Raw genomic sequence first — 23,040 nt, 5'->3', positions numbered from 1 at the left:
TCCCCACTACAACCCAGACTGCCATACACACATATATGAACCTGGCATCTTGGGCATGCCAGAAAAAGTTTTCCGGATAGCATCTGGCTGCTTGTTGCTACTGCAGATACAGCTAACAGCCACACTTCAACTAGCCGGCAGTGGGAGAAGTCATTGCCCATACAAAACTCAATCGCACATGGGTGTGAGCCCACGGGCAGCTGCCCAGATGAAGTTAATGTAAACAATTGACTTGTGACGTCACGCTAGTCGGCAGCAATTTATTGTTATGAAGTATTCCATGGTCTTTGTCCTAAAGCCTTTGAAACAATCTGCTATCAGTTTTTACCAGTCAAAATTACAAAAATTTAACTGAAGTCTAAAACAATGAAAAATTCCCAGAATTCTAAAGAATTCCCGGGTTTTTCCCAGTTTTCACCCAGATGAAAAAATTTCCAGGTTTTTGCCAAATTTCCCAGATGTCCCAGAACGTATACACCCTGATTATTTATATTCCATGAAGGACTTTCCAATTACCGCACAGAATTCCATTTAACATAGTTCAGTGTTCCTCCCACACCTTGGAGTAAAAATTCAGAACGAGCAAGTGAACTGTGTCAAATTATGGTCTGGCAATGTTTCAAACCCAAAAATAATCCAACGTATCTTAGCAATGCATAAGCACTTAAATCTGTAGATTCTGCAGCACTAGAAACATCCAGTGCTAAGAGGTATGTACAAATAGATAAAACTGCAGACACTGTGCCTTCACATGAAAAAAGGAAAATACAATGAAACCTTCCAGCAATACTGAAGACAGACCTGTGTGCTAGATTTTCAGTGAACACTTAGCAAATGAAAGCTTACTGATTTAAAGAGCTACCAACTTACAAAAATTCTTCGTATTCCAATAGAACTGTATCATTATTTTTACAGCTCCTGGAATACTACACAATACAAAAAGGGCTACTGACTCCCACATATTGATTGATAAGAAGCACTTAAGAGCATCCTTTGAAGCCTCTTACTATATTAATACTATAGGTGAAGATTTTGTGTTAGTAGTAGCAGTAATGGACATTAAACCATGCCGCAAACTCTTGTGTCGGAATAAAGCAGTCACACAAATGGCATTAATGGTACTTTATCTTATTTCAATTTTTCTATTTGTATGTTATTAATTAATTAATTTTCTAATTTTATTATTTATTTCTTGTTTGTTTCCACTGTTAGTGTTTTAATGCACTACTTTAACCACATGTCATACTTTAATGAATGAGACTCATGGAAACAAATGCAGACGAAACTTGTACATTATGAGTCACACTTGTGGAACAAAAGTTGGGCCACAGTTTTTATGTATGTTGGATATGCCTCTATTCAATAGGTTTATAATCCAAAAAGTAATTCACAGCCAAAGAAAGGAAACATACATTGATAATCAAATAAATATAGCAGAGTCTATGTTAAAATATGTCCCACTGCCGGACAACAAAAAGCATGGAAAACCATCACTAGGTGAAACACCACTTCAACTCCAAACACAATATTGGGCCCATTTCTGGACACACATTGATCATATGCCTAAACAAAGACTGATCAGGATGTGCAAAATGTGCATGAAACACTAAGTATGAAATGAAATAACAAGAAAATGGACAGAGGGTTAAATGGCATTACATCTGCCACAGTGCTTTTGAGAATAATGTGCCATGCAGGGCTACTAAATTTTAGAGTTGAAGGTATTTTCTATTAGACATTTGTTCAAGGGAAGCATTTCTTAATGCAATTACATTTCTTGTTGACAAAATATTTGTTCAGGTATCATGTTATTACAGTCCTTCTCCAGCTGTCACACCTGAAGACGCCTATGAATATTATAATTTCTATTAAAGTATGACTTGTGTGTAAAATTTATATTTATATTTTAAAGTATTATTTGAAATAGTGTAGAGTTCCGTTTGTGTGTGTGTGTGTGTGTGTGTGTGTGTGTGTGTGTGTGTGTGTGTGTGTGTAGTGACCATCTCGCACATCCCTGTGGCCTCTTTCACATGTTCCAATGGCTTAGGTACAGATTTCATCAAACAAAATGGCACAACAAGGGGTTAATCAAGGTTCTTTAACAATACACTTACCTAGTTCATGTGTTTTTTCCTCGAATATTCTTTATGTGCAAGAATTTACTTGATCAGGGTTTCAGAAAAGAAAAGATAGTGTCCACGCAGTAGTACTAATTACATTTATGACAATGAATGGGGTCACAAAGAAAAGCAACCTTATGAAATGGGTTACAAATGAAAAAAAATTGAGACGGCTAAATTTGTATATTGCTGCAATGGATGGAGAGCAAATCTTCAAAGGGTAACTAAAAAACAGTAGGTGTATACGAATTTCTAGTATGTAATTCACTTACCATCTTTAACAGTTGCCTCAAATAAACTGTACTTTCTCCACTCCAAATTTTGTGTCTCTACATCAACCACTTCCTTTCTCATAGTCAACTGACTAATCATCATACTTTCTTTAGCAGCAGGCAAATACTCATGTACGAGTGAGTCTTCTATTGCAGTCCAGTCTTCTACTGACGTGTGATATGATGGGAAGAGACTATCCTTGTAATGTTGTGTCTGGCTGTAGAGTACAAACAAAAGGAGGGGTGAGTATGGAAAATCAATATACAATACATTTATAGTACACAAAAGGCACCTAAAATGCTACAAGAGAAAGCTGCCGAGAAGGACATAAGTAAAGTACTGCAAATATGGGTAACACAGTGCCCGCCTGGCTAGCCGTGCAATCAACATGCTGCTTCCCTAGCATGAAGGCATGCCGATCCCCGGCACGAAACCACCCGGTGGATTAGTGTCGAGGTTCAGTGTGCCAGCCAGCGTGCAAATCTTTTTTAAGACAGTTTTCCATCTACCTTGGCAAATGCGGGCCGGTTCCCCTTATTCCGCCTCAGTTACACTATGTCGGTGATTGCTGCGCAAAACACTGTCTCCGTGTATGCGTACACAATAATTACTCTACCGTGCAAACATTTGCTGTTACACTTGTCCGGTATGAGATGTTCGTGGGGGAGGGGGGAGGGGACGGTCCACTTGGGGCCAAACCACACAATAACACTGGGTTAGGTGTGGGGCAGTAGTGGGGTGGGTGACTGCCGTGGCCTGTTGTGGGGTTGTGAACCATTTAGGGCTATGGTGGGATGAAGCTTCTCCATCGTTTCTATGTCCCCAGTTTAATACACAACGCACAATGGGTAATTCAACCATGTTCAGAAAGATTATTTACATTTATTTTTCATGTTACACACAAAGAAACAGTCCAAACTTCTTACTGTGTCATTTCATTCAGTGTAAATGCATTAATAATCAAAACCAGAGAATAACACATGATTCATGTGCACATATATGGAAAACTATTGAAAAACTCTGCACCAAACTGTCCACATGCCATGTATTGAGTTGTGTCATAACTAGTGCCTCAATATCTCCAAGGTACACAATGCTCATTACAAGACTGATAAATTAAATTTATCACTTTGAAAACACATAATTACATACATCATCCTCCATTTGTGCACCTGCAGACCACAACTTGCAGGTGTTATTCAAGTGATAAATGACCACTAAGGCTATGAAACCAAATACTACACACAGTGAGAAGTCAAACAACGGAAAATCTAGGAGGGCATAACAATATGAATTAGGATAGATTGCTACTCACTACTTAGAGAAGGTGTTGAACAGTTTTTCATACAAAACTGGAGAAACAAAGCGTTCAAAGTTATTGAAAAAATATGCAAATCATTCTAATTTCCAAGAAGAGTTGTAGAACATGTATGAACAACTATAGGCCCACATCAATTATGTCAGATTTTAGAATGTATAAAGAGCGATAAAAGAGTTCCCATTCAAAGACCGTACAGTCCAGAATCAGCATGTCGATCACCCACAATCACCATGAGCACTGACACAGTCATCACACCGGTGCACCAGTTGAAGAGACTTGTTTGGTAAAACAATGTGTCCTGCTGTGTCAAGGACTCCCTAACTGCCTGCTGCACATCTTCGTCTGGCCGGAATCGTTGACCCTTCAAGTCCTTTTTTAAGGGACCGAAGGTGTGATAATCACACTGGGGAGAGATCAGGACTATAGGGTGGACGCTCAAGTCTCTCCCACTTGAGTTGGTGTAACTTCTGCATTATGACATCTGTAATACGGGGGCTTGCATTATCATTAATGTCGCACACCATTCCAAAATGCTGGTTTTCAACGGACATACTGCCTCTTACACATTCTTTGTTCTCCAATGGATGTCTGCCAGTGTTTGTCCTTTGGGAGCGAAAAAAAGAATAACAGCATGCTGGTCTTGTTTGGACACATTTGGTAATAACATCACCATAGTTCATGTTTCTGCGTTTACTGCTTGCATGTCAGAATGACACAAATCCATATCAACCCATTGTCTACAAGTCACTGCTTATACTGCCACATTGGAGCTGTGCTACGTTGCATATACGCTGCAGCAATACCCTCAAATGGAAACTTTTTGATTGCTCCTTATATTTTATGGTGATGTCTAATGACCTGTTTCAAGACCAAAAATTTCCACTATAGGATCTTACATCGGTTCTGTAGGCAACAAACTTGTGAAACCAACTCATTATTTTCGTCTTCAAAACCCAGAAGATAGTAATTACTGGCACTCAGGTTGATGCCTTATTCATTTGCGGTTCAAAACAATTCCATGCTGTAATTTAGTTAATAAAGTATGAGTATATAGAATATCAGAGTAGATGCTTGATTGGATTAAATAGTTCCCAGCAAATAATACACAGCATGTCATTCTTAATGAATAGAATACCAAGACAACAGTGGCCTTGTGTGAGATATACATAAATATCATAAAAATGTAAATTCCTCGTTGGGGCAATCATAAAATAAATGAAAGACAACCACTCACATAGAGCAGATTGATGGGCAGAGCACAGATACACAAAACAGAAAACATCATTCACACTAGCTTCCAAGCTCTAGATGTTTTTCTAGCTAGAGCACGCACACGCGCACACACACACCCTGCCTGCCAAATCATTTATGTACACAGAGAACAACAGCAGTCCTATCTCACTTCCCTGGGGCACTCCTGGCAATACTCTTGTCTCTGACAAACACTCACTGTCGAGGACAACATTCTGGGTTCTATTATTTAAGAAGTATTTTGTAGGCTGGGTGTGCGGTGAAACACTACCTTGGCATAGTGGGTAGGATTTTGGGTGGGCTGTCACTCATATCAGGACACAATGAGAGGTAGTCAAAGATCTGGTGGAGGATCTCACTGTCGAGGACAACATTCTGGGTTCTATTATTTAAGAAGTATTTTGTAGGCTGGGTGTGCGGTGGAACACTACCTTGGCATAGTGGGTAGGATTTTGGGTGGGCTGTCACTCATATCAGGACACAATGAGAGGTAGTCAAAGATCTGGTGGAGGATGTGGTTGAGCTTTTCACGGCCATGCCAATAGAGGCTTTGATAAGGTTATCCGTATATTTCAACATTCCCCTGCTTTCCACTGCAAATCTGGCAACCCAGGTGGCAAGGCTGTAAGAAAGAGACTTATTGACATGAAACAGGTGACACCTGTCAAAGTGGAGATACTGACTGAGGCTGGTGCACTTGACATGGACAGACGTATTTATGGAGCAATCTGAGAGGTGAAGACTGACATCTAGGAAGATGGCTGGATGAGTTGAGAAGGACGAGAAGGAGCAGATTTGGAAATAAGTTTTGAAGTTCTGGAGGGAAGAGCAAAGGTTGTCCTTGCCGTGACTGAAAATCGTGAAAATGCCATCAATGAATCTGAACCATACAAAAGGGCTTTAGGTGTTGACTGAATAGGAATGATTCCTCCTGATGGTCCATAAATAAGTTGTCAAAGAAAGGTGCCATGTGAGTACCCATTGCAGTACTACAGATTTAGCCTTTAAAAGTGCAATAACTGTGGGTTCAAATGGCTCTGAGCACTACGGGACTTAACTTCTGAGGTCATCAGTCCCCTAAAACTTAGAACTACTTAAACCTAACTAACCTAAGGACATCACACACATGCCCGTGGCAGGATTCGAACCTGCTACCGTAGCGGTTGCACAGTTCCAGACTGTAACGCCTAGAACCGCTCGGCTACCCCGGCCGGCAATAACTGTGGGGCAGGATGCAGTTGGTTAAGAGGATTAGGAAAGAGGTGGTGTGTTTGTTATCAAAAGGACATTGGGAAAGGTTGCTCCGACTACCTCTTATCATGCTCTGGGTCATTCCCTTTAAGTTGGACCACGTGCAACACCCGTTCCACCACCTTCAACTGCAGTATAGTCACATGCATTTCCAACTCAACATAAGACAGTGTCATACGTGAAAGCATCAGGATATATGCTATATCTGTGAGTAGGAAGATATTTATGCACACATCATAACTCTATAATAATGGAGAAATGGAGGAATCCAACAGACGAGAGTAGCAGTAGGCAAGCAAAACATCACAGACAGACTGTGGACAAGACAACAGACCAGGACAACTTCAAACAAAATAGACAACAATGAGCCACTAAGTGAAACCTTTGCCACAGTTATGACACCAAGGCCAAGAGCAGCAGAGAGACAAATCCAAAATGTGACCAAAGAGAGTAATCGGGTGACAAGCATTGTAGTTACCAAGCAGTCCTAGAACAGTGGAGATGGATCCGACAATATCAAACACGAGCACTGAACTGACCAGCTGTGTGCTAGGTTGCCACTTATATACCAGCCACGTGGAACACTACTGGCCACTGCATTCATGTGGCGAGACAGTGGAACTTCTCTTGCCACATGCACAGTGCTGTTTAGCCATAGTGCAACCTAACAGCCATCTAAGTCCATACCCTCTGGCAGGTATTCAATCTCTGTGGTGCACAATACCAGATCCCACCCCCCAAAACAGGTGTATAAGGGCATAAATGTTACGGACAGTTCTGTTGGGGCCAGAAAGGTCTGGGTGAAGACCTCGTCCCTTCTATTTCTGGTTGTGAGAAGGGAAGGGAGAGTGTTTGGCGGTGTCCATTGTGACTTCACTGGAGGTGAGGGTGCTGGAAGGTTCCCCCGATCCTCGCGGTCGCAGAAGGTAGTGCCAGTATGCCCAATGCAGTCACCAGTGGTGGTTCTGCAGCATAACAGCTACCAGAAGACAGAGGGGGATGGAGGAGCGGTGGCAGTAGGTATGACACTGTGCCCGAGGTTGGAGCTGGTTGTGGTGGCAGCAGTTGAGCCCTTTCTGTGTCTAGACAGATGTAACTTGTCGCCTTTGGGTCTCGACTACTTTTGCTGGTATCCACGATGCAGTACTTCCAAAGGAGTGGGCCCACACAACTGCGCCAGGTGTGAAATGCTAGGAAGGCCAAGGGTGGGCTACAGATGGGGGCCAGCATCAGAAGGTGAAGCAGGGTCCACAGTTGCCACCTGTGAAGGAGATTATTGGAGCTACAACAATCAAATGGCATGGTATAATAGATGCTCATAAACAGGGTGAGGGCTGATGCAGTGGCAGAGGATTCAACAGCTTTCTTCACTGGAGAAAGGACAGAGCAGATGGCTGAGAATATCTTTTACACCATTGGCCATACAGAACTCTTTGAAAGTAGAGCCCATTAATTGGGGTCCATTATCAGCGACCAAAGTATGAGGTAACCTTTCAATGACCAAATCCTCGGCCAAGGCAATGAGGGTGGCATTGTTTGTGGTGGACATAATGCATACCACATGTGTGTGCTCTGAGCTGGCATCCACATTGAACAACCACACAATCCTGAAAATGGACCTGCAAAATTGAGATGGATGCGGTGTATATACCAGGATGCAAATGATTTTGGATGTGCTGCTTGGTGCCAGGTGCACACCATGCAGCCACAGACCATTCTCTCAATTTTGCCATTGATACCATGCCAGCACATGTGACAACAAGCCAACATCTTCATGCAGGATATCCTGCAATGACTTCGGTGCAGCAACCTCAGGATTTGTTGCTGCAATTCGGCTGACATGATTACCTGATGCATGTCAGTCTCAGTCACCAAAAGAATAACATCATCGACAATTGAGAGACTGTGAGAAATGTGTTTAAAGGGGTTGAGCTCAGTCGCCAACTGATGGGTGAGGTAGGCTGGTCAGTTGTTGGTCACTTAGCGGAGGAGCTACCATAGGGTGGAGTCACAGTGTGTGACAGTGGTGACGCTTGCACCTGCAATGGGAAAACTTCTTAATGTATGTTGTAGTATAGTATCAAAGTGGAAGCAGAGAACTTCCTGTTGGTTGAAATAAAGATCTGGGCCAGCAGGTAGACAGGTCAAGGTGTAGGCACGGGAATGTTGTACCATGGGCCTAAACTGGACAGTATAATTATAGGCACTCAGGAACAATGCCCTGTGCTGGAGGCAGTGAGCTGCTCACTCTGGGAAGTTGGAACAGCACCCGAGTAAGTGGTGTGCAGCTGAAGGGTGATGATGTCTCTATGAAAATATGAGGTGCACCACAAATCCGGCTTAAATAGAAGCAAACACAGAGAAAGGATCACCTAGTTCCTGGAAAGGGACTGCAGTGGATATGATCTTGATTTTGTCGGAGATAGAAAACCCAAACAGTGTAAAAATATTGTGGACAAAAATGTTAGTAGCTAATAGGTGGTCGACGACAAATAACGTAATCAGCCATATAACATGTTTGTAGGCTGCAGTAACCAAGAGCCCTCCATGAAGGGGAATATGGCTGTTTTGCTCTACGCAGCACTACACTGTCATATGTAAATAGTTCCTTGTACTTAGCAACTCACAGAAGCAATGTGGCCTGTGTATGGCAGCCTTACATGGATGGCTCAATGTAACTGTCTCCATAGGCCACCAAATGCTAGATAGATTGATCGAACAGATGATTGCCCCCCCCCCCCCCCCCTCCCGTGTCCACCTGAAAATGGCTGTCCACATTACAAATGTGGAGCACGAGACAGAACTCCCTCACGGAAGGGTCCCCCAGCAGGACTACTGACTGTGGCGCATATACTGTGTCCTGACGCTTTCTTCAGGTGGGATGGGAGCATGTTGTGTGGCTGTGGCAAACTCTTTGCCACAAAGTGTGCAGGTTTCCCAGTGATCTGGACAGTCTGCCAGGGAGTTAGTGGAAAAACACTGGGCACGATGGGAGCAATCGCAGTGACCTGCGACAAGGTGTGATCAGAGGCTCAGATGCCATAGAAACGTCAGGCAAGTACGAACCACAATGGTGCTGCAGCCTGGGAGCTCTCCTAAGCCTGTAGCACAGGAGTGAAGCGCATGGAGGCACAATGACTGCTGCAAATTGTGACCTTATCATAAGTCATTCTCTAGCTACCTGTGCAGTTTTGAACAAGTGTGCTACACTCAAAATGTCCTGCTCCCCCAATGAGATGTTACCTAGTTTCAGCGCTGCAGTGCACACTTCTGGATCTGGTGTAAGCTGGACCACCACTTCACGAATAAAAGGATCTATGTATGAAGCCTTGCAGCCTTGAGTGATGCAACCAAAATAACATTTGCAGCTGACACCTAACAAATCGGTGCCCTATGACACTCAAAATGTCCTGCTCCCCCAATGAGAGGTTACCTAGTTTCAGCGCTGCAGTGCACACTCCTGGATCTGGTGCAAGCTGGACCACCACTTCACGAATAAAAGGATCTATGTATGAAGCCTTGCAGCCTTGAGTGATGCAACCAAAATAACATTTGCAGCTGACACCTAACAAATCGGTGCCCTATGAGCAGTTTGATTGTCCCAGCCGTTTATGGTACTGATGGAACTCGAGCCTGGAGGTAACCACATGCTATCTCTGGGACTAATAATCAGAAAAAAGAATGCATATCTCCTGAAAGGAGATTATAACATGGTCTGACAGATGGAACACCTTTCTGAGCAGAAAGAACTTACCTGGTAAAGCACAAGACAAAAATAATGATAGCTGCAATTAATTATCCACGACTTAAATGCTATGAAATGCTGTTTCAGATGATGTAAGTATGTGCCACAGTCATCCTTAGCACTGTCTGTGCTGGCGTAAACTGTTTCCAGCACACCGATCGGCGAAGGTAAAGTGTAAAGATCGATAAGCAGGTGCTGGATCAAGAGTGCCTATCACGGGAGGGGCCTGAGACACACTGACAAGCAACTTGCCGCCAACGCCCTCTAGACAGCAAGTATTTAGGTCGCCACCACTGATCTGAGGCCTCACTGACTCACTCTCCAGTTTGGCATCTGTCAGATAGTTGCAGAGTGGGCTTAGTTCGTAACAGGCTATGATAGTATATAGCGTCCAGATTAATGACTATAGTGAGACTAAAGTTTGTAATAGCAAGTTCACCGATATTGTCTGCAAGAGTACTATTACAGATGAGCTTGTACCACAACACATGGGCTCTATTGCAGTTAAGCATCCAGTCCAACGAGTGCATTTGTGTTGTAGAAGAGGATACCGGCCACCCATAACAACCTCCTCTCCCTTACTTCCTTACAACACATGGCACTACATCATCAAAAGATGGAAATGATGGAGGATATGGGGGTGCCAGTAGTGGAAGGTGCTGAAGCCCGGTGCAACTGGGCATCAGGTACTCCGAGTCTGTCCGCCTGAAGCTGAAGTGATTTCTGTAACAAGTCTAACTGGAGCTACTCCTCTGCTGCTGCATTAATTGCTACTGTTGCCCCAGCGAGAAAACCAGTTTAGCACCCGTGCTACTGAATAACTTCCTTTTACCTCATCGCCCATGCTACATCTGTGGGTAGCCAGATTTTGGTGCACACACTGAAGCTCCGAAAAAATGGAGAAACGGAGGAAGATGCCAGGTGGGAGAGCCGGCAGCAGAAGAGTTACCCAAATTAACAGTAGGCAAACAAAATGCAACAGACAGACTGTGGACAAGACAACAGACAAGGACAAGGACAAACAACATGGACGACAACAAAGTGCTAAGCAAAGCCTTCACCACAACCATGAAAAGAACACAAAGATCAGCAGTAAGACAAATCCAAGATGCGAACAAAGAGAGTAATTGGATCAAAAGCAAGATAGTTATCAGGCAGTCCTAGTACAGTGAAAACAGATTTGACAGTATCAAGCACGAGCACTGAACTGACCGGTTGTGCAACGGGCAGCTGCATATGTACCAGCCGCATGGAACACTATTGGCACTACTGGCTGTCATAATGAAATGAGGAGACTGGTGCTCTCGCCATGCAAGAACAGCATTGCACAGCCACAGTGCCACTTAATGACCATCCAAGTCCACTTCCTCTGGTGAGCATTTAAACTCCACATCGCCCAATACAAGATTATATAGCAGCTATGCTCCAACAACTGTACAGCATTCTATGGGCGCATAACAAGTTACCAACTATCTATTTGCACGAATGACTATCACGAAAACTGTGGCAAACCACAAACTTGACCATCCTGTTGCCGAACATGATACACATCACAATATGAATGACTTCAATGGCTGCTTCAGTATGCAGGCCATTTGGGTACTCCCTTCCAGCACAAGTTCCTCTGAACTTTGCAGCTGGGAACTGTCCCTCCAACATATCCCGCACTCTAGCAATCCCTCTGGGCTATATCTCCACTAGTCTGTTCCCACTGCCTCACCTTACCTTTTCCCTCACCTCTACTGTCCACACCACTGCTTCTCCCCCTTTGTTAACCAATCTCCCTTCTCTCTCCACTCCCTTTCACCATCTTTGTCTTCATCTTCACCTTCGTCTTCTTTCCCACCTTCATTTTCCCCCCTTCCTATATCACTTTTTGCTGTTCTCTCCGTGTTTTCTCTTGTTGTGTGGTTGCGAAGTCACCTGATCATAGATCTGCCTCTTTCCCACTACACCCTCCTTATCTCCTTTCCTACTTTCTCCCCATCTCGATCAGCTCAGGCAACTATTTTCAGTAAACAAGTGTCAATAATTAGTGTCACTGTTTATCTTGAAAATCTGCTAGTGCTCAAAAACTAGTGTGAATGCTATTTCTGTTGTGTGTTTATGTGCCACCCATTAGTCAGCTATAGGTGAGTGGTTGCCTTTCCTTTATTTTATACACTAAAACTATAATGGTGCTATGTAACACAATCATCATACCAGTCATAACCTATGGAGCAAAAACATGGAATTCAGTTTAATTAGCAGAACATCAGTTACAAGTATTTGAAAACAAAATTTCTTTGGTCCATACTATGATAATGAATCACAAAGCTGGAAGAGAAGACTTAACATAGAAATTCATGTGCTATCACAACAAGCAACAATAATCAAATTAATGAATTCCAGATGACTCCAATCAGCACGCTCTCTGATGAGAACAAAGATTTTCATGTGGTTTCAAGAACATTCATGGAGAAATAATTTGGTGAGAAACCGAGAGAGAGATCCAGGAGTATATGGGCAAATAAAATTAAAATAATATCTAACTGAATGGGTGCAAACAACTGGCAGAAGGAACACAAGACCAAAGCATTTGAAGGCAATATGTGAGGTCGGCATTGGAGCTTCATTTAGCTTACAAGCCATTAAGAAGAAGGAAATCTAAAACTTTTTTGGATGAATAAACAAGCACTGAATTGCGATGCAATCAGACATTGAGATATAAATCAAACTTGCAATTTGTTGGTCCATGTTCCCTGGAACATTCACAAAATCAAACAAACTTACTCCTGAGAGAGAGAGCACTCTTACATTTAAATAACATCAAACATTACAGAACATATTATGTTGGTGCATAAGTTTGGAGGTTTTTGTTTTGTATGTTGGTATCATAGTTTCTATGGGTTTGTTTATTGACTGCCATTTTTTATTTGTAGCTTACTTTTACTAATTGAATTTACATATTGACATTCTGTCATTTGAAGAGAGTGAGTGGAGCTGTGGATACTAGAAAATGGATTGTTAAGTGGAGAAATCAGAACATTTCCGACGTATTCCCCTGTTTGAGTTCAAAACATGGATGACAGCAGTGGAGGCAGTCAAAGATTTGCACTGCCATGAGGATAATGCCACTGAATATGAGAACGGCAAGAGAATGATTTTCCTGTTTTAAGGGTTTGATGAAGATCATTTAATCCACAATGATCCATGCTGTGTACTCTAGAACTGACAAATGTGATGAACTGTGATCATAGCTTATTTGTAGGGACATGATAAATTAGCATTTACAACAAATGCAAACATATGTATGAGGTCTGCCTCAAAATTTGAACTTACATAGTAAAGGCTGTTCCATAGAAAACTGTATCTGTAGGAACCATTTTATTACAGATAGTTTGAAATAGTTTTCTGCATATAAATGTTGATTAAGTCACAAATTTTTTATTAATGGTATTGTACAACCTCTGACAAAATCCAATCTGGAAAAAGAATGTGTGTAAGAACATATCTGGAAAATAAAGAGCACACCTGTGCACCAATGCAATGACGTATCAGTGGAGTCATAAGTTATGCTCTGGCCCCATTTCTAACAGTGGGTGGCTGTGCAGTAGCCATACTAAATGCTTTGTGACCTCTGCATTGTTTATAGTTAATTATTTTGTTTTCTTACTTTGAAATGAGCAAAGTGGCTAACCTTGGTCCATGACAGAGTTAGAGTATGGTACAGTGATACAGCACCAGAACAGACCAGTGATCCAGTTGTCAATTCTGCTGTCACAGAAGCACAGAACACTGCATGTGGGCTGGCTGGCTGCAAGAGGGAGGCGATGCCCCCCCCCCCCCCCCCCCCCCCACCACCACCACTCCTCAACTATCGGGTGTTCGAAGTTCTCGTTTGTTTATACTCGCAGTCACCTGCTACCTGCTATGTTGTAGTATCCACACTGTAGTGACTGCCCCAAAACTTTTTCCTGCATGAACACAATTATTTTTGATTCTACTTTCATTCTAATTGTCTTGTCAATTCTGTTTGTATCATTGTCAATTATGGGTTGCATGGCCCACAAAAGGACTCTGCAACATGCTACTAAGGGCTTATATGCTACAGATTCAAAATCAGTATTCTGTAGATTTTATAATTATCAAACTGGATGGGAGAAGAAAGTTAATGTTGAGAAACACTTAAATCAAAGAAGCACTCTGCTCATAGGTTGGAAAATACTGCTGTTTCTCAAAAGAAACAATCATATGTTGAATGATTAAATAGAGCCAAAAGAAGACAACAAGCAAAGAGTATTTTGGAAAAAAAAAACTGCTGAAGTTTTTGCAGGAGCAAATATTCCAATTTTCTATTATTATAGGCTAAACTATTTATTCTCTTTTCTTATAATTTTATTTTCAATGACTGTTTTTTTTTATTTTTATTTCCGTTTTTCCCCTTTTGCAAGCAATTTTGTTTTCAGGCACATAGTATGGCAAACTTTGAAACTTACACGTCTAACCTTTTACGAAAAAACATGCTTATTTCTGCAAAAATTGATGCTTAACACTGCCAAAACGGATGTTTAAAACAACCAAAACAGATTCTTAACACATCCAAAACAAACTATCTTTTTAGGTATTTCAAAGAAACATTTCACTTCTTCCAAAATCTGTCTCCTTCAAAAGTTGAGTGGTCAAAATTATCATATTACAAAAGATTTCAATCTTCCAGTGCAATCCTTCCAAAATTCCAATGTTATAATTTTGGAGGCCTAATTTGTCTTATCATAAAAATGTATAAATTTCCAGAACTACATGTTAGTTTGTAAAATATGCCTTTTAGAAAATTTAACTTCTCAAAAAGTTCTTGGTGGGCTTTTGTAGATATAGGTGTGCAGAAACTTAAACTCCATAAAACAGAACCATAATTAATATAAATTTAAGAATACTGGTACCATAGTTAAATGAAACGTTGTTTCTGCTTGATAATTTCTTTTTTTTTTTGTTTGTTAATATTTAAAACATAACAGTTTTGTATTTGACATATTGTAATTTATGTACTACTCACACTTATATAGTCACCAAGCACAAAGACATATTTAGATGGGGTTGAGTTTTCAACCACTGCAGACATTATGTGCAGTAAGTTGTCTTTGTCTGTCACTCACTACACAAACTTTCATGTTAGTTAGTCATAGTCAAGAAGTCAAATTCTATAGTTATTATGTTAGAACTTGTGACTTGTCACATTTTGGGAGACCATTCATGGTCTACGTAGCTTATCAATCCGCGTTTGGAAATGTTATTAATGCATTAGAAGTTAGCTAATCATCATGTGATTAATAATGACAAATATAAAAGAATGAAGTAATCTCAATAGTGTTCTGTTGAAATTATTGTTATTGTTGTGGTCTTCAGTCCTGAGACTGGTTTGATGCAGCTCTCCATGCTACTCTATCCTGTGCAAGCTTCTTCATCTCCCAGTACCTACTGCAACCTACATCCTTTTGAATCCGCTTAGTGTATTCATCTCTTGGTCTCCCTCTACGATTTTTACCCTCCACGCTGCCCTCCAGTACTAAACTGGTGATCCCTTGATGCCTAAGAACATGTCCTACCAACCGATCCCTTCTTCTGGTCAAGTTGTGCCACAAACTCCTCTTCTCCCCAATTCTATTCAATACCTCCTCATTAGTTATGTGATCTACCCATTTAATCTTCAGCATTCTTCTGTAGCACCACATGTCGAAAGCTTCTATTCTCTTCTTGTCTAAACTACTTACCGTCCATGTTTTACTTCCATACATGGCTACACTCCATACAAATACTTTCAGAAATGACTTCCTGACACTTAAACCTATACTCGATGTTAACAAATTTCTCTTCTTCAGAAACGCTTTCGTTGCCATTGCCAGTCTACATTTTATATCCTCTCTACTTTGACCATCATCAGTTATTTTGCTTCCCAAATAGCAAAACTCCTTTACTACTTTAAGTGTCTCATTTCTTAATCTAATTCCCTCAGCATCACCCGATTTAATTCTACTACATTCCATTTTTCCCGAGGACATGCAGCTCTACTGTACGATTAAATGATGATGGCGTCCTCTTGGGTAAAATATTCCGGAGGTAAAATAGTCCCCCATTCGGATCTCCGGGCAGGGACTACTCAGGAGGACGTCGTTATCAGGAGAAAGAAAACTGGCGTTCTATGGATCGGAGCGTGGAATGTCAGATCCCTTAATCGGGCAAGTAGGTTAGAAAATTTAAAAAGGGAAATGGATAGGTTAAAGTTAGATATTGTGGGAATTAGTGAAGTTCGGTGGCAGGAGGAACAAGACTTCTGGTCAGGTGAATACAGGGTTATAAATACAAAATCAAATAGGGGTAATGCAGGAGTAGGTTTAATAATGAATAAAAAAATAGGAGTGCGGGTTAGCTACTACAAACAGCATAGTGAACGCATTATTGTGGCCAAGATAGACACAAAGCCCATGCCTACTACAGTAGTACAAGTTTATATGCCAACTACCTCTGCAGATGATGAAGAAATAGATGAAATGTATGACGAGATAAAAGAAATTATTCAGGTAGTGAAGGGAGACGAAAATTTAATAGTCATGGGTGACTGGAATTCGTCAGTAGGAAAAGGGTGAGAAGGAAACATAGTAGGTGAATATGGATTGGGGGGAAGGAATGAAAGAGGAAGCCGCCTTGTAGAATTTTGCACAGAGCATAACTTAATGATAGCCAACACTTGGTTCAAGAATCATAAAAGAAGGTTGTATACCTGGAAGAATCCTGGAGATACTAAAAGGTATCAGATAGATTATATAATGGTAAGACAGAGATTTAGGAACCAGGTTTTAAATTGTAAGACATTTCCTGGGGCAGATGTGGATTCTGACCACAATCTATTGGTTATGAACTGCAGATTGAAACTGAAGAAACTGCAAAAAGGTGGGAATTTAAGGAGATGGGACCTGGATAAACTGAAAGAACCAGAGGTTGTAGAGAGTTTCAGGGAGAGCATAAGGGAACAATTGCCAGGAATGGGGGAAAGAAATACAGTAGAAGAAGAATGGGTAGCTTTGAGGGATGAAGTAGTGAAGGCAGCAGAGGATCAAGTAGGTAAAAAGACGAGGGCTAATAGAAATCCTTGGGTAACAGAAGAAATATTGAATTTAATTGATGAAAGGAGAAAATATAAAAATGCAGTAAATGAAGCAGGCAAAAAGGAATACAAACGTCTCAAAAATGATATCGACAGGAAGTGCAAAATGGCTAAGCAGGGATGGCTAGAGGACAAATGTAGGGATGTAGAGGCTTGTCTTACTAGGGGTAAGATAGATACTGCCTACAGGAAAATTAAAGAGACCTTTGGAGAGAAGAGAACCACTTGTATGAATATCAAGAGCTCAGATGGCAACCCAGTTCTAAGCAAAGAAGGGAAGGCAGAAAGGTGGAAGGAGTATATAGAGGGTTTATACAAGGGCGATGTACTTGAGGACAATATTATGGAAATGGAAGAGGATGTAGATGAAGACGAAATGGGAGATAAGATACTGCATGAAGAGTTTGACAGAGCACTGAAAGACCTGAGTCGAAACAAGGCCCCGGGAGTAGACAACATTCCATTTGAACTACTGATGGCCTCGGGAGAGCCAGTCATGACAAAACTCTACCATCTGGTGAGCACGATGTATGAGACAGGCGAAATACCCTCAGACTTCAAGAAGAATATAATAATTCCAATCCCAAAGAAAGCAGGTGTTGACAGATGTGAAAATTACCGAACTATCAGTTTAATAAGTCACAGCTGCAAAATACTAACGCGAATTCTTTACAGACGAATGGAAAAACTGGCAGAAGCCGACCTCGGGGAAGATCAGTTTGGATTCCGTAGAAATGTTGGAACACGTGAGGCAATACTGACCTTACGACTTATCTTAGAAGAAAGATTAAGAAAAGGCAAATCTACGTTTCTAGCATTTGTAGACTTAGAGAAAGCTTTTGACAATGTTAACTGGAATACTCTCTTTCAAATTCTGAAGGTGGCAGGGGTAAAATACAGGGAGCGAAAGGCTATTTACAGTTTGTACAGAAACCAGATGGCAATTATAAGAGTCGAGGGGCATGAAAGGGAAGCAGTGGTTGGGAAAGGAGTAAGACAGGATTGTAGCCTCTCCCCGATGTTATTCAATCTGTATATTGAGCAAGCAGTAAAGGAAACAAAAGAAAAATTCGGAGTAGGTATTAAAATTCATGGAGAAGAAGTAAAAACTCTGAGGTTCGCCGATGACATTGTAATTCTGTCAGAGACAGCAAAGGACTTGGAAGAGCAGCTGAACAGAATGGACAGTGTCTTGAAAGGAGGATATAAGATGAACATCAACAAAAGCAAAACGAGGATAATGGAATGTAGTCAAATTAAGTCGGGTGATGCTGAGGGAATTAGATTAGGAAATGAGACACTTAAAGTAGTAAAGGAGTTTTGCTATTTAGGGAGTAAAATAACCGATGATGGTCGAAGTAGAGAGGATATAAAATGTAGACTGGCAATGGCAAGGAAAGCGTTTCTCAAGAAGAGGAATTTGTTAACATCGAGTATTGATTTAAGTGTCAGGAAGTCGTTTCTGAAAGTATTTGTATGGAGTGTAGCCATGTATGGAAGTGAAACATGGACGATAACTAGCTTGGACAAGAAGAGAATAGAAGCTTTCGAAATGTGGTGCTACAGAAGAATGCTGAAGATAAGGTGGGTAGATCACGTAACTAATGAGGAGGTATTGAATAGGATTGGGGAGAAGAGGAGTTTGTGGCACAACTTGACTAGAAGAAGGGATCGGTTGGTAGGACATGTTTTGAGGCATCAAGGGATCACAAATTTAGCATTGGAGGGCAGTTTGGAGGGTAAAAATCGTAGAGGGAGACCAAGAGATGAATACACTAAGCAGATTCAGAAGGATGTAGGATGCAGTAGATACTGGGAGATGAAGAAGCTTGCACAGGATAGAGTGGCATGGAGAGCTGCATCAAACCAGTCTCAGGACTGAAGACCACAACAACAACAACATTCCATTTGTTGATGTTCATCTTATACCCTCCTTTCAAGACACTGTCAATTCCGTTCACTGCTCTTCCAAGTCCTTTGATGTCTCTGACAGAATTACAATGTCATCGGCGAACCTCAAAGTTTTTATTTCTTCTCCAAGGACTTTAATACCTACTCCGAACTTTTCTTTTGTTTCCTTTACTGCTTGCTCAAAATACAGATTGAATAGCATCGGGGAGAGGTTACAACCCTGTCTCACTCCCTTCCCAACCACGGCTTCCCTTTCATGTCCCCTGACTCTTATAACTGCCATCTGCTTTCTGTACAAATTGTAAATAGCCTTTCGTTCCCTGTATTTTACCCCTGCCACCTTTAGAATTTGAAAGAGAGTATACCAGTCAACATTGTCAAAAGCTTTTTCTAAGTCTACAAATGCTAGAAACGTAGGTTTGCCTTTCCTTAATCTTTCTTCTAAGATAAGTCATAGGGTCAGTATTGCCTCACGTGTTCCAACATTTCTACAGAATCCAAACTGATCTTCCCCGAGGTCGGCTTCTACCAGTTCTTCCATTCGTCTGTAAAGAATTCGCGTTAGTATTTTGCAGCTGTGACTTATTAAACTGATAGTTCGGTAATTTTCACATCTGTCAACACCTGCTTTCTTTGGGATTGGAATTATTATATTCTTCTTGAAGTCTGAGGGAATTCCGCCTGTCTCATACATCTTGCTCACCAGATGGTAGAGTTTTGTCAGGACTGGCTCTCCCAAGGCTGTCAGTAGTTCTAATGGAATGTTGTCTACTCCTGGGGCCTTGTTTCGACTTAGGTCTTTCAGTGCTCTGTCAAACTCTGCACGCAGTATCATACCTCCCACTTCATCTTCATCTACCTCCTCTTCCATTTCCATAATATTGTCCTCAAGAACATTGCCCCTGTATAGACCCTCTATATACTCCTTCCAACTTTCTGCTTTCCCTTTCTTTGCTTACAACGGGGTTTCCATCTGAGCTCTTGATATTCATGCAAGTGCTTCTCTTTTCTCCAAAGGTCTCTTTAATTTTCCTGTAGGCAGTATCTATCTCACCCCTCGTGAGATAAGCCTCTACATCCTTACATTTGTCCAGTATCTATCTTACCCCTCGTGAGATAAGCCTCTACATCCTTACATTTGTCCTCTAGCCATCCCTGCTTAGCCATTTTGCACTTCCTGTCGATCTGATTTTTGAGACGTTTGTATTCCTTTTTGCCTGCTTCATTTACTGCATTTTTGTATTTTCTCCATTCATCAATTAAATTCAATATTTCTTCTGTTACCCAAGGATTTCTACTAGCCCTCATCTTTTTACCAACTTGATCCTCTGTTGCCTTCACTATTTCATTCCTCAAAGCTACCCAGTCTTCTTCTACCGTATTTCTTTCCCCCATTCCTGGCAATTGTTACCTTATGCTCTCCCTGAAACTTTGTACAGCCTCTGGTTCTTTCAGTTTATCCAGGTCCCATCTCCTTAAATTCCCATCTTTTTGCAGTTTCTTCAGTTTTAATCTACAGTTCATAACCAATAGATTGTGGTTTGAGTCCACATCTGCCCCTGGAAATGTCTTACAATTTCAAATGTGGTTCCTAAATCTCTGTCTTACCATTATATAATCTATCTGAAACCTTCTAGTATCTCCAGGGTTCTTCCATGTATACAGACTTCTTTTATGATTCTTGAACCAAGTGTTAGCTATCATTAAGTTATGCTCTGTGCAAAATTCTACCAGGCGGCTTCCTCTTGCATTTCTTAGCCCCAATCCATATTCACCTACTACGTTTCCTTCTCTTCCTTTTCCTACTCTCGAATTCCAGTCACCCATGACTATTAAATTTTAGTCTCCCTTCACTACCTGAATAATTTCTTTTATCTCGTCATACATTTCATCAATTTTTTTCATCATCTGCTGTGCTAATTGGCATATAAACTTGTACTACTGTAGTAGGCGTGGGCTTCGTGTCTACCTTGGCCACAATAATGCGTTCACTATGCTGTTTGTAGTAGCTTACCCGCACTCCTATTTTTTTATTCATTATTAAACCAACCTACTCCTGCATTACCCCTATTTGATTTTGTATTTATAACCTTGTATTCACCTGACCAAAAGTCTTGTTCCTCTTGCCACCGAACTTCACTAATTCCCACTATATCTAACTTTAACCTATCCAGTTCCCTTTTTAAATTTTCTAACCTGCCTGCACGATTAAGGGATCTGACATTCCACGCTCCGATCCGTAGACTGCCAGTTTTATTTCCCCTGATAACGACGTCCTCTTGAGTAGTCCCCGCCCAGAGATCCGAATGGGGGACTATTTTACCTCTGGAACATTTTACCCAAGAGGACGCCATCATAATTTAATTATACAGTAAAGCTTCATGCCCTCAGGAAAAATTACGGCTGTAGTTTCCCCTTGCTTTCAGCCGTTCCCAGTACCAGCAAAGCAAGGCCGTTTTGGTTAGTGTTACAAGGCCAGCTCAGTCAATCATCCAGACTGTTGCCCCAGCAACTACTGAAAAGGCTGCTGTCCCTCTTCAGGAACCCCACGTTTGTCTGGCCTCTCAACAGATACCCCTCCGTTGTGGTTGCACCTACGGTACGGCTATCTGCATCGTTGAGGCATGCAAGCCTCCCCACCAACGGCAAGGTCCATGGTTCATGGGAGGGGGGGGGATTATTATTACTGACTATTTAAGTCACTTGACAATCATCTGAAGAATACTGATGAAGATGAAAATGTAAGAGACTTAAGAAGCATAGTCAGTAAAACTATACTATTCATTTGCCAATGGTATATAAAAGAACTGATTGTAAGGCTTCATATGAGATCAGATTTCTCGCAGTTTTCCTGTCATGATTATTTCACAGGACATATGTGACAGTAAGTACTAGTGAAAAGCACTTTATTGTTTCTCAAAATATTTGACTTTATCATTTTACACAGTGTCACATGCATTCAAACCAATTCTGCGAACTTTTTTTCCACTCTAATGTTGACACTTCAGAAATATGGCATTGGAATGATTAAACAGTTTCTTGAACCTGTGTCCACAAATTCCTTGCTTGGCACAAGGGAACCAAAAGAAGCTGTTCAGTGATCAATCAAGTGGATACCAAGAATGAGACATTTATCTGTTACTTTTCTCGAAACAATCGCTTGACATACCGTGTGATGGCTGCATGATCATGATGAAGAATGATGTGAGGTTCCTAGTAGTTTTTCCTGATTTCATCACTCATTTAAGAGCAAACAAACTGTTGTATACCAATCAACATTTAGTGTACTTCAATCCCCTAAAACTAAGGTCAAGACACATCAGTGAGACCAAACTAACTAGTGATCATTTTCTTGAAAGTGTATCCACAGCTTGTGGTCTAGGGGCTAGCGTTGCTGCCTCTGGATAACGGGGTGCCAGGTTCGATTCTTGGCTGTGTTGGGGATTTTCTTTGCCCGGGGACTGGGTGTTCGTGTTGTCCTTACCCCACAAACCAAAGATCAGTGCCCCAAAAACCAAAGACGATCATCATCATCAAACATCTTGGAAGTGCTTCCTGAACGTACTATGTTTGGTGGTTTTGGTTCATCTTCTAACACCCAAACTGTTACCAGTTTATATGAATATACCCAACTTTTGTCTCATGTTAAAATGTTGTATATGGATTTTGAAGTTCCACAACTGAATTTTTTTCACACCATGTGAAAGAAGCCCAATTTTGAGCTTTGGTCAAATTAAATGGAATCAGTCACAAATATGTTCATGCAAAATCAAATGTTCTTCAGTCTTTTATATTCCAAAGGAGGCCTCTAACTCGCTGGAAGGCACACGCGTTGATTCTCTTCAAACACATTGCTCAAAACACTGCTGTTTTTGTTGAAAGCCAACCAATTTTGGTCGACCTTCGTGAAATTCCTCATTAATAGATGCATGACTGAGACAAAATCTTCCAAAATAATTGTAAACAATCTATTCTATCAATTACCAGAAGTTGAATGAAGTGATCTGAGGCACAGAAACCTTCCTGT

At 41.2% G+C, this 23,040-nt stretch overlaps 1 protein-coding gene across 1 annotated transcript in view; it reads right to left on the bottom strand.

The window, feature by feature from the left end:
• Positions 1 to 23,040, bottom strand: part of LOC126092062 (uncharacterized) — a 147,073-nt gene that overhangs the window by 52,684 nt on the left and 71,349 nt on the right. Inside the window, exon 9 of the mRNA XM_049907474.1 lies at positions 2,393 to 2,610. Within this exon, the coding sequence (XP_049763431.1) occupies positions 2,393 to 2,610 (218 nt within the window). The remainder of the gene's footprint in view (positions 1 to 2,392; positions 2,611 to 23,040) is intronic.

The sequence above is a fragment of the Schistocerca cancellata genome, chromosome 7 (assembly GCF_023864275.1).
Source record: "Schistocerca cancellata isolate TAMUIC-IGC-003103 chromosome 7, iqSchCanc2.1, whole genome shotgun sequence".
Classification (NCBI taxonomy): domain Eukaryota; kingdom Metazoa; phylum Arthropoda; class Insecta; order Orthoptera; family Acrididae; genus Schistocerca; species Schistocerca cancellata.
This window is presented reverse-complemented; position numbering and strand designations above follow the sequence as displayed.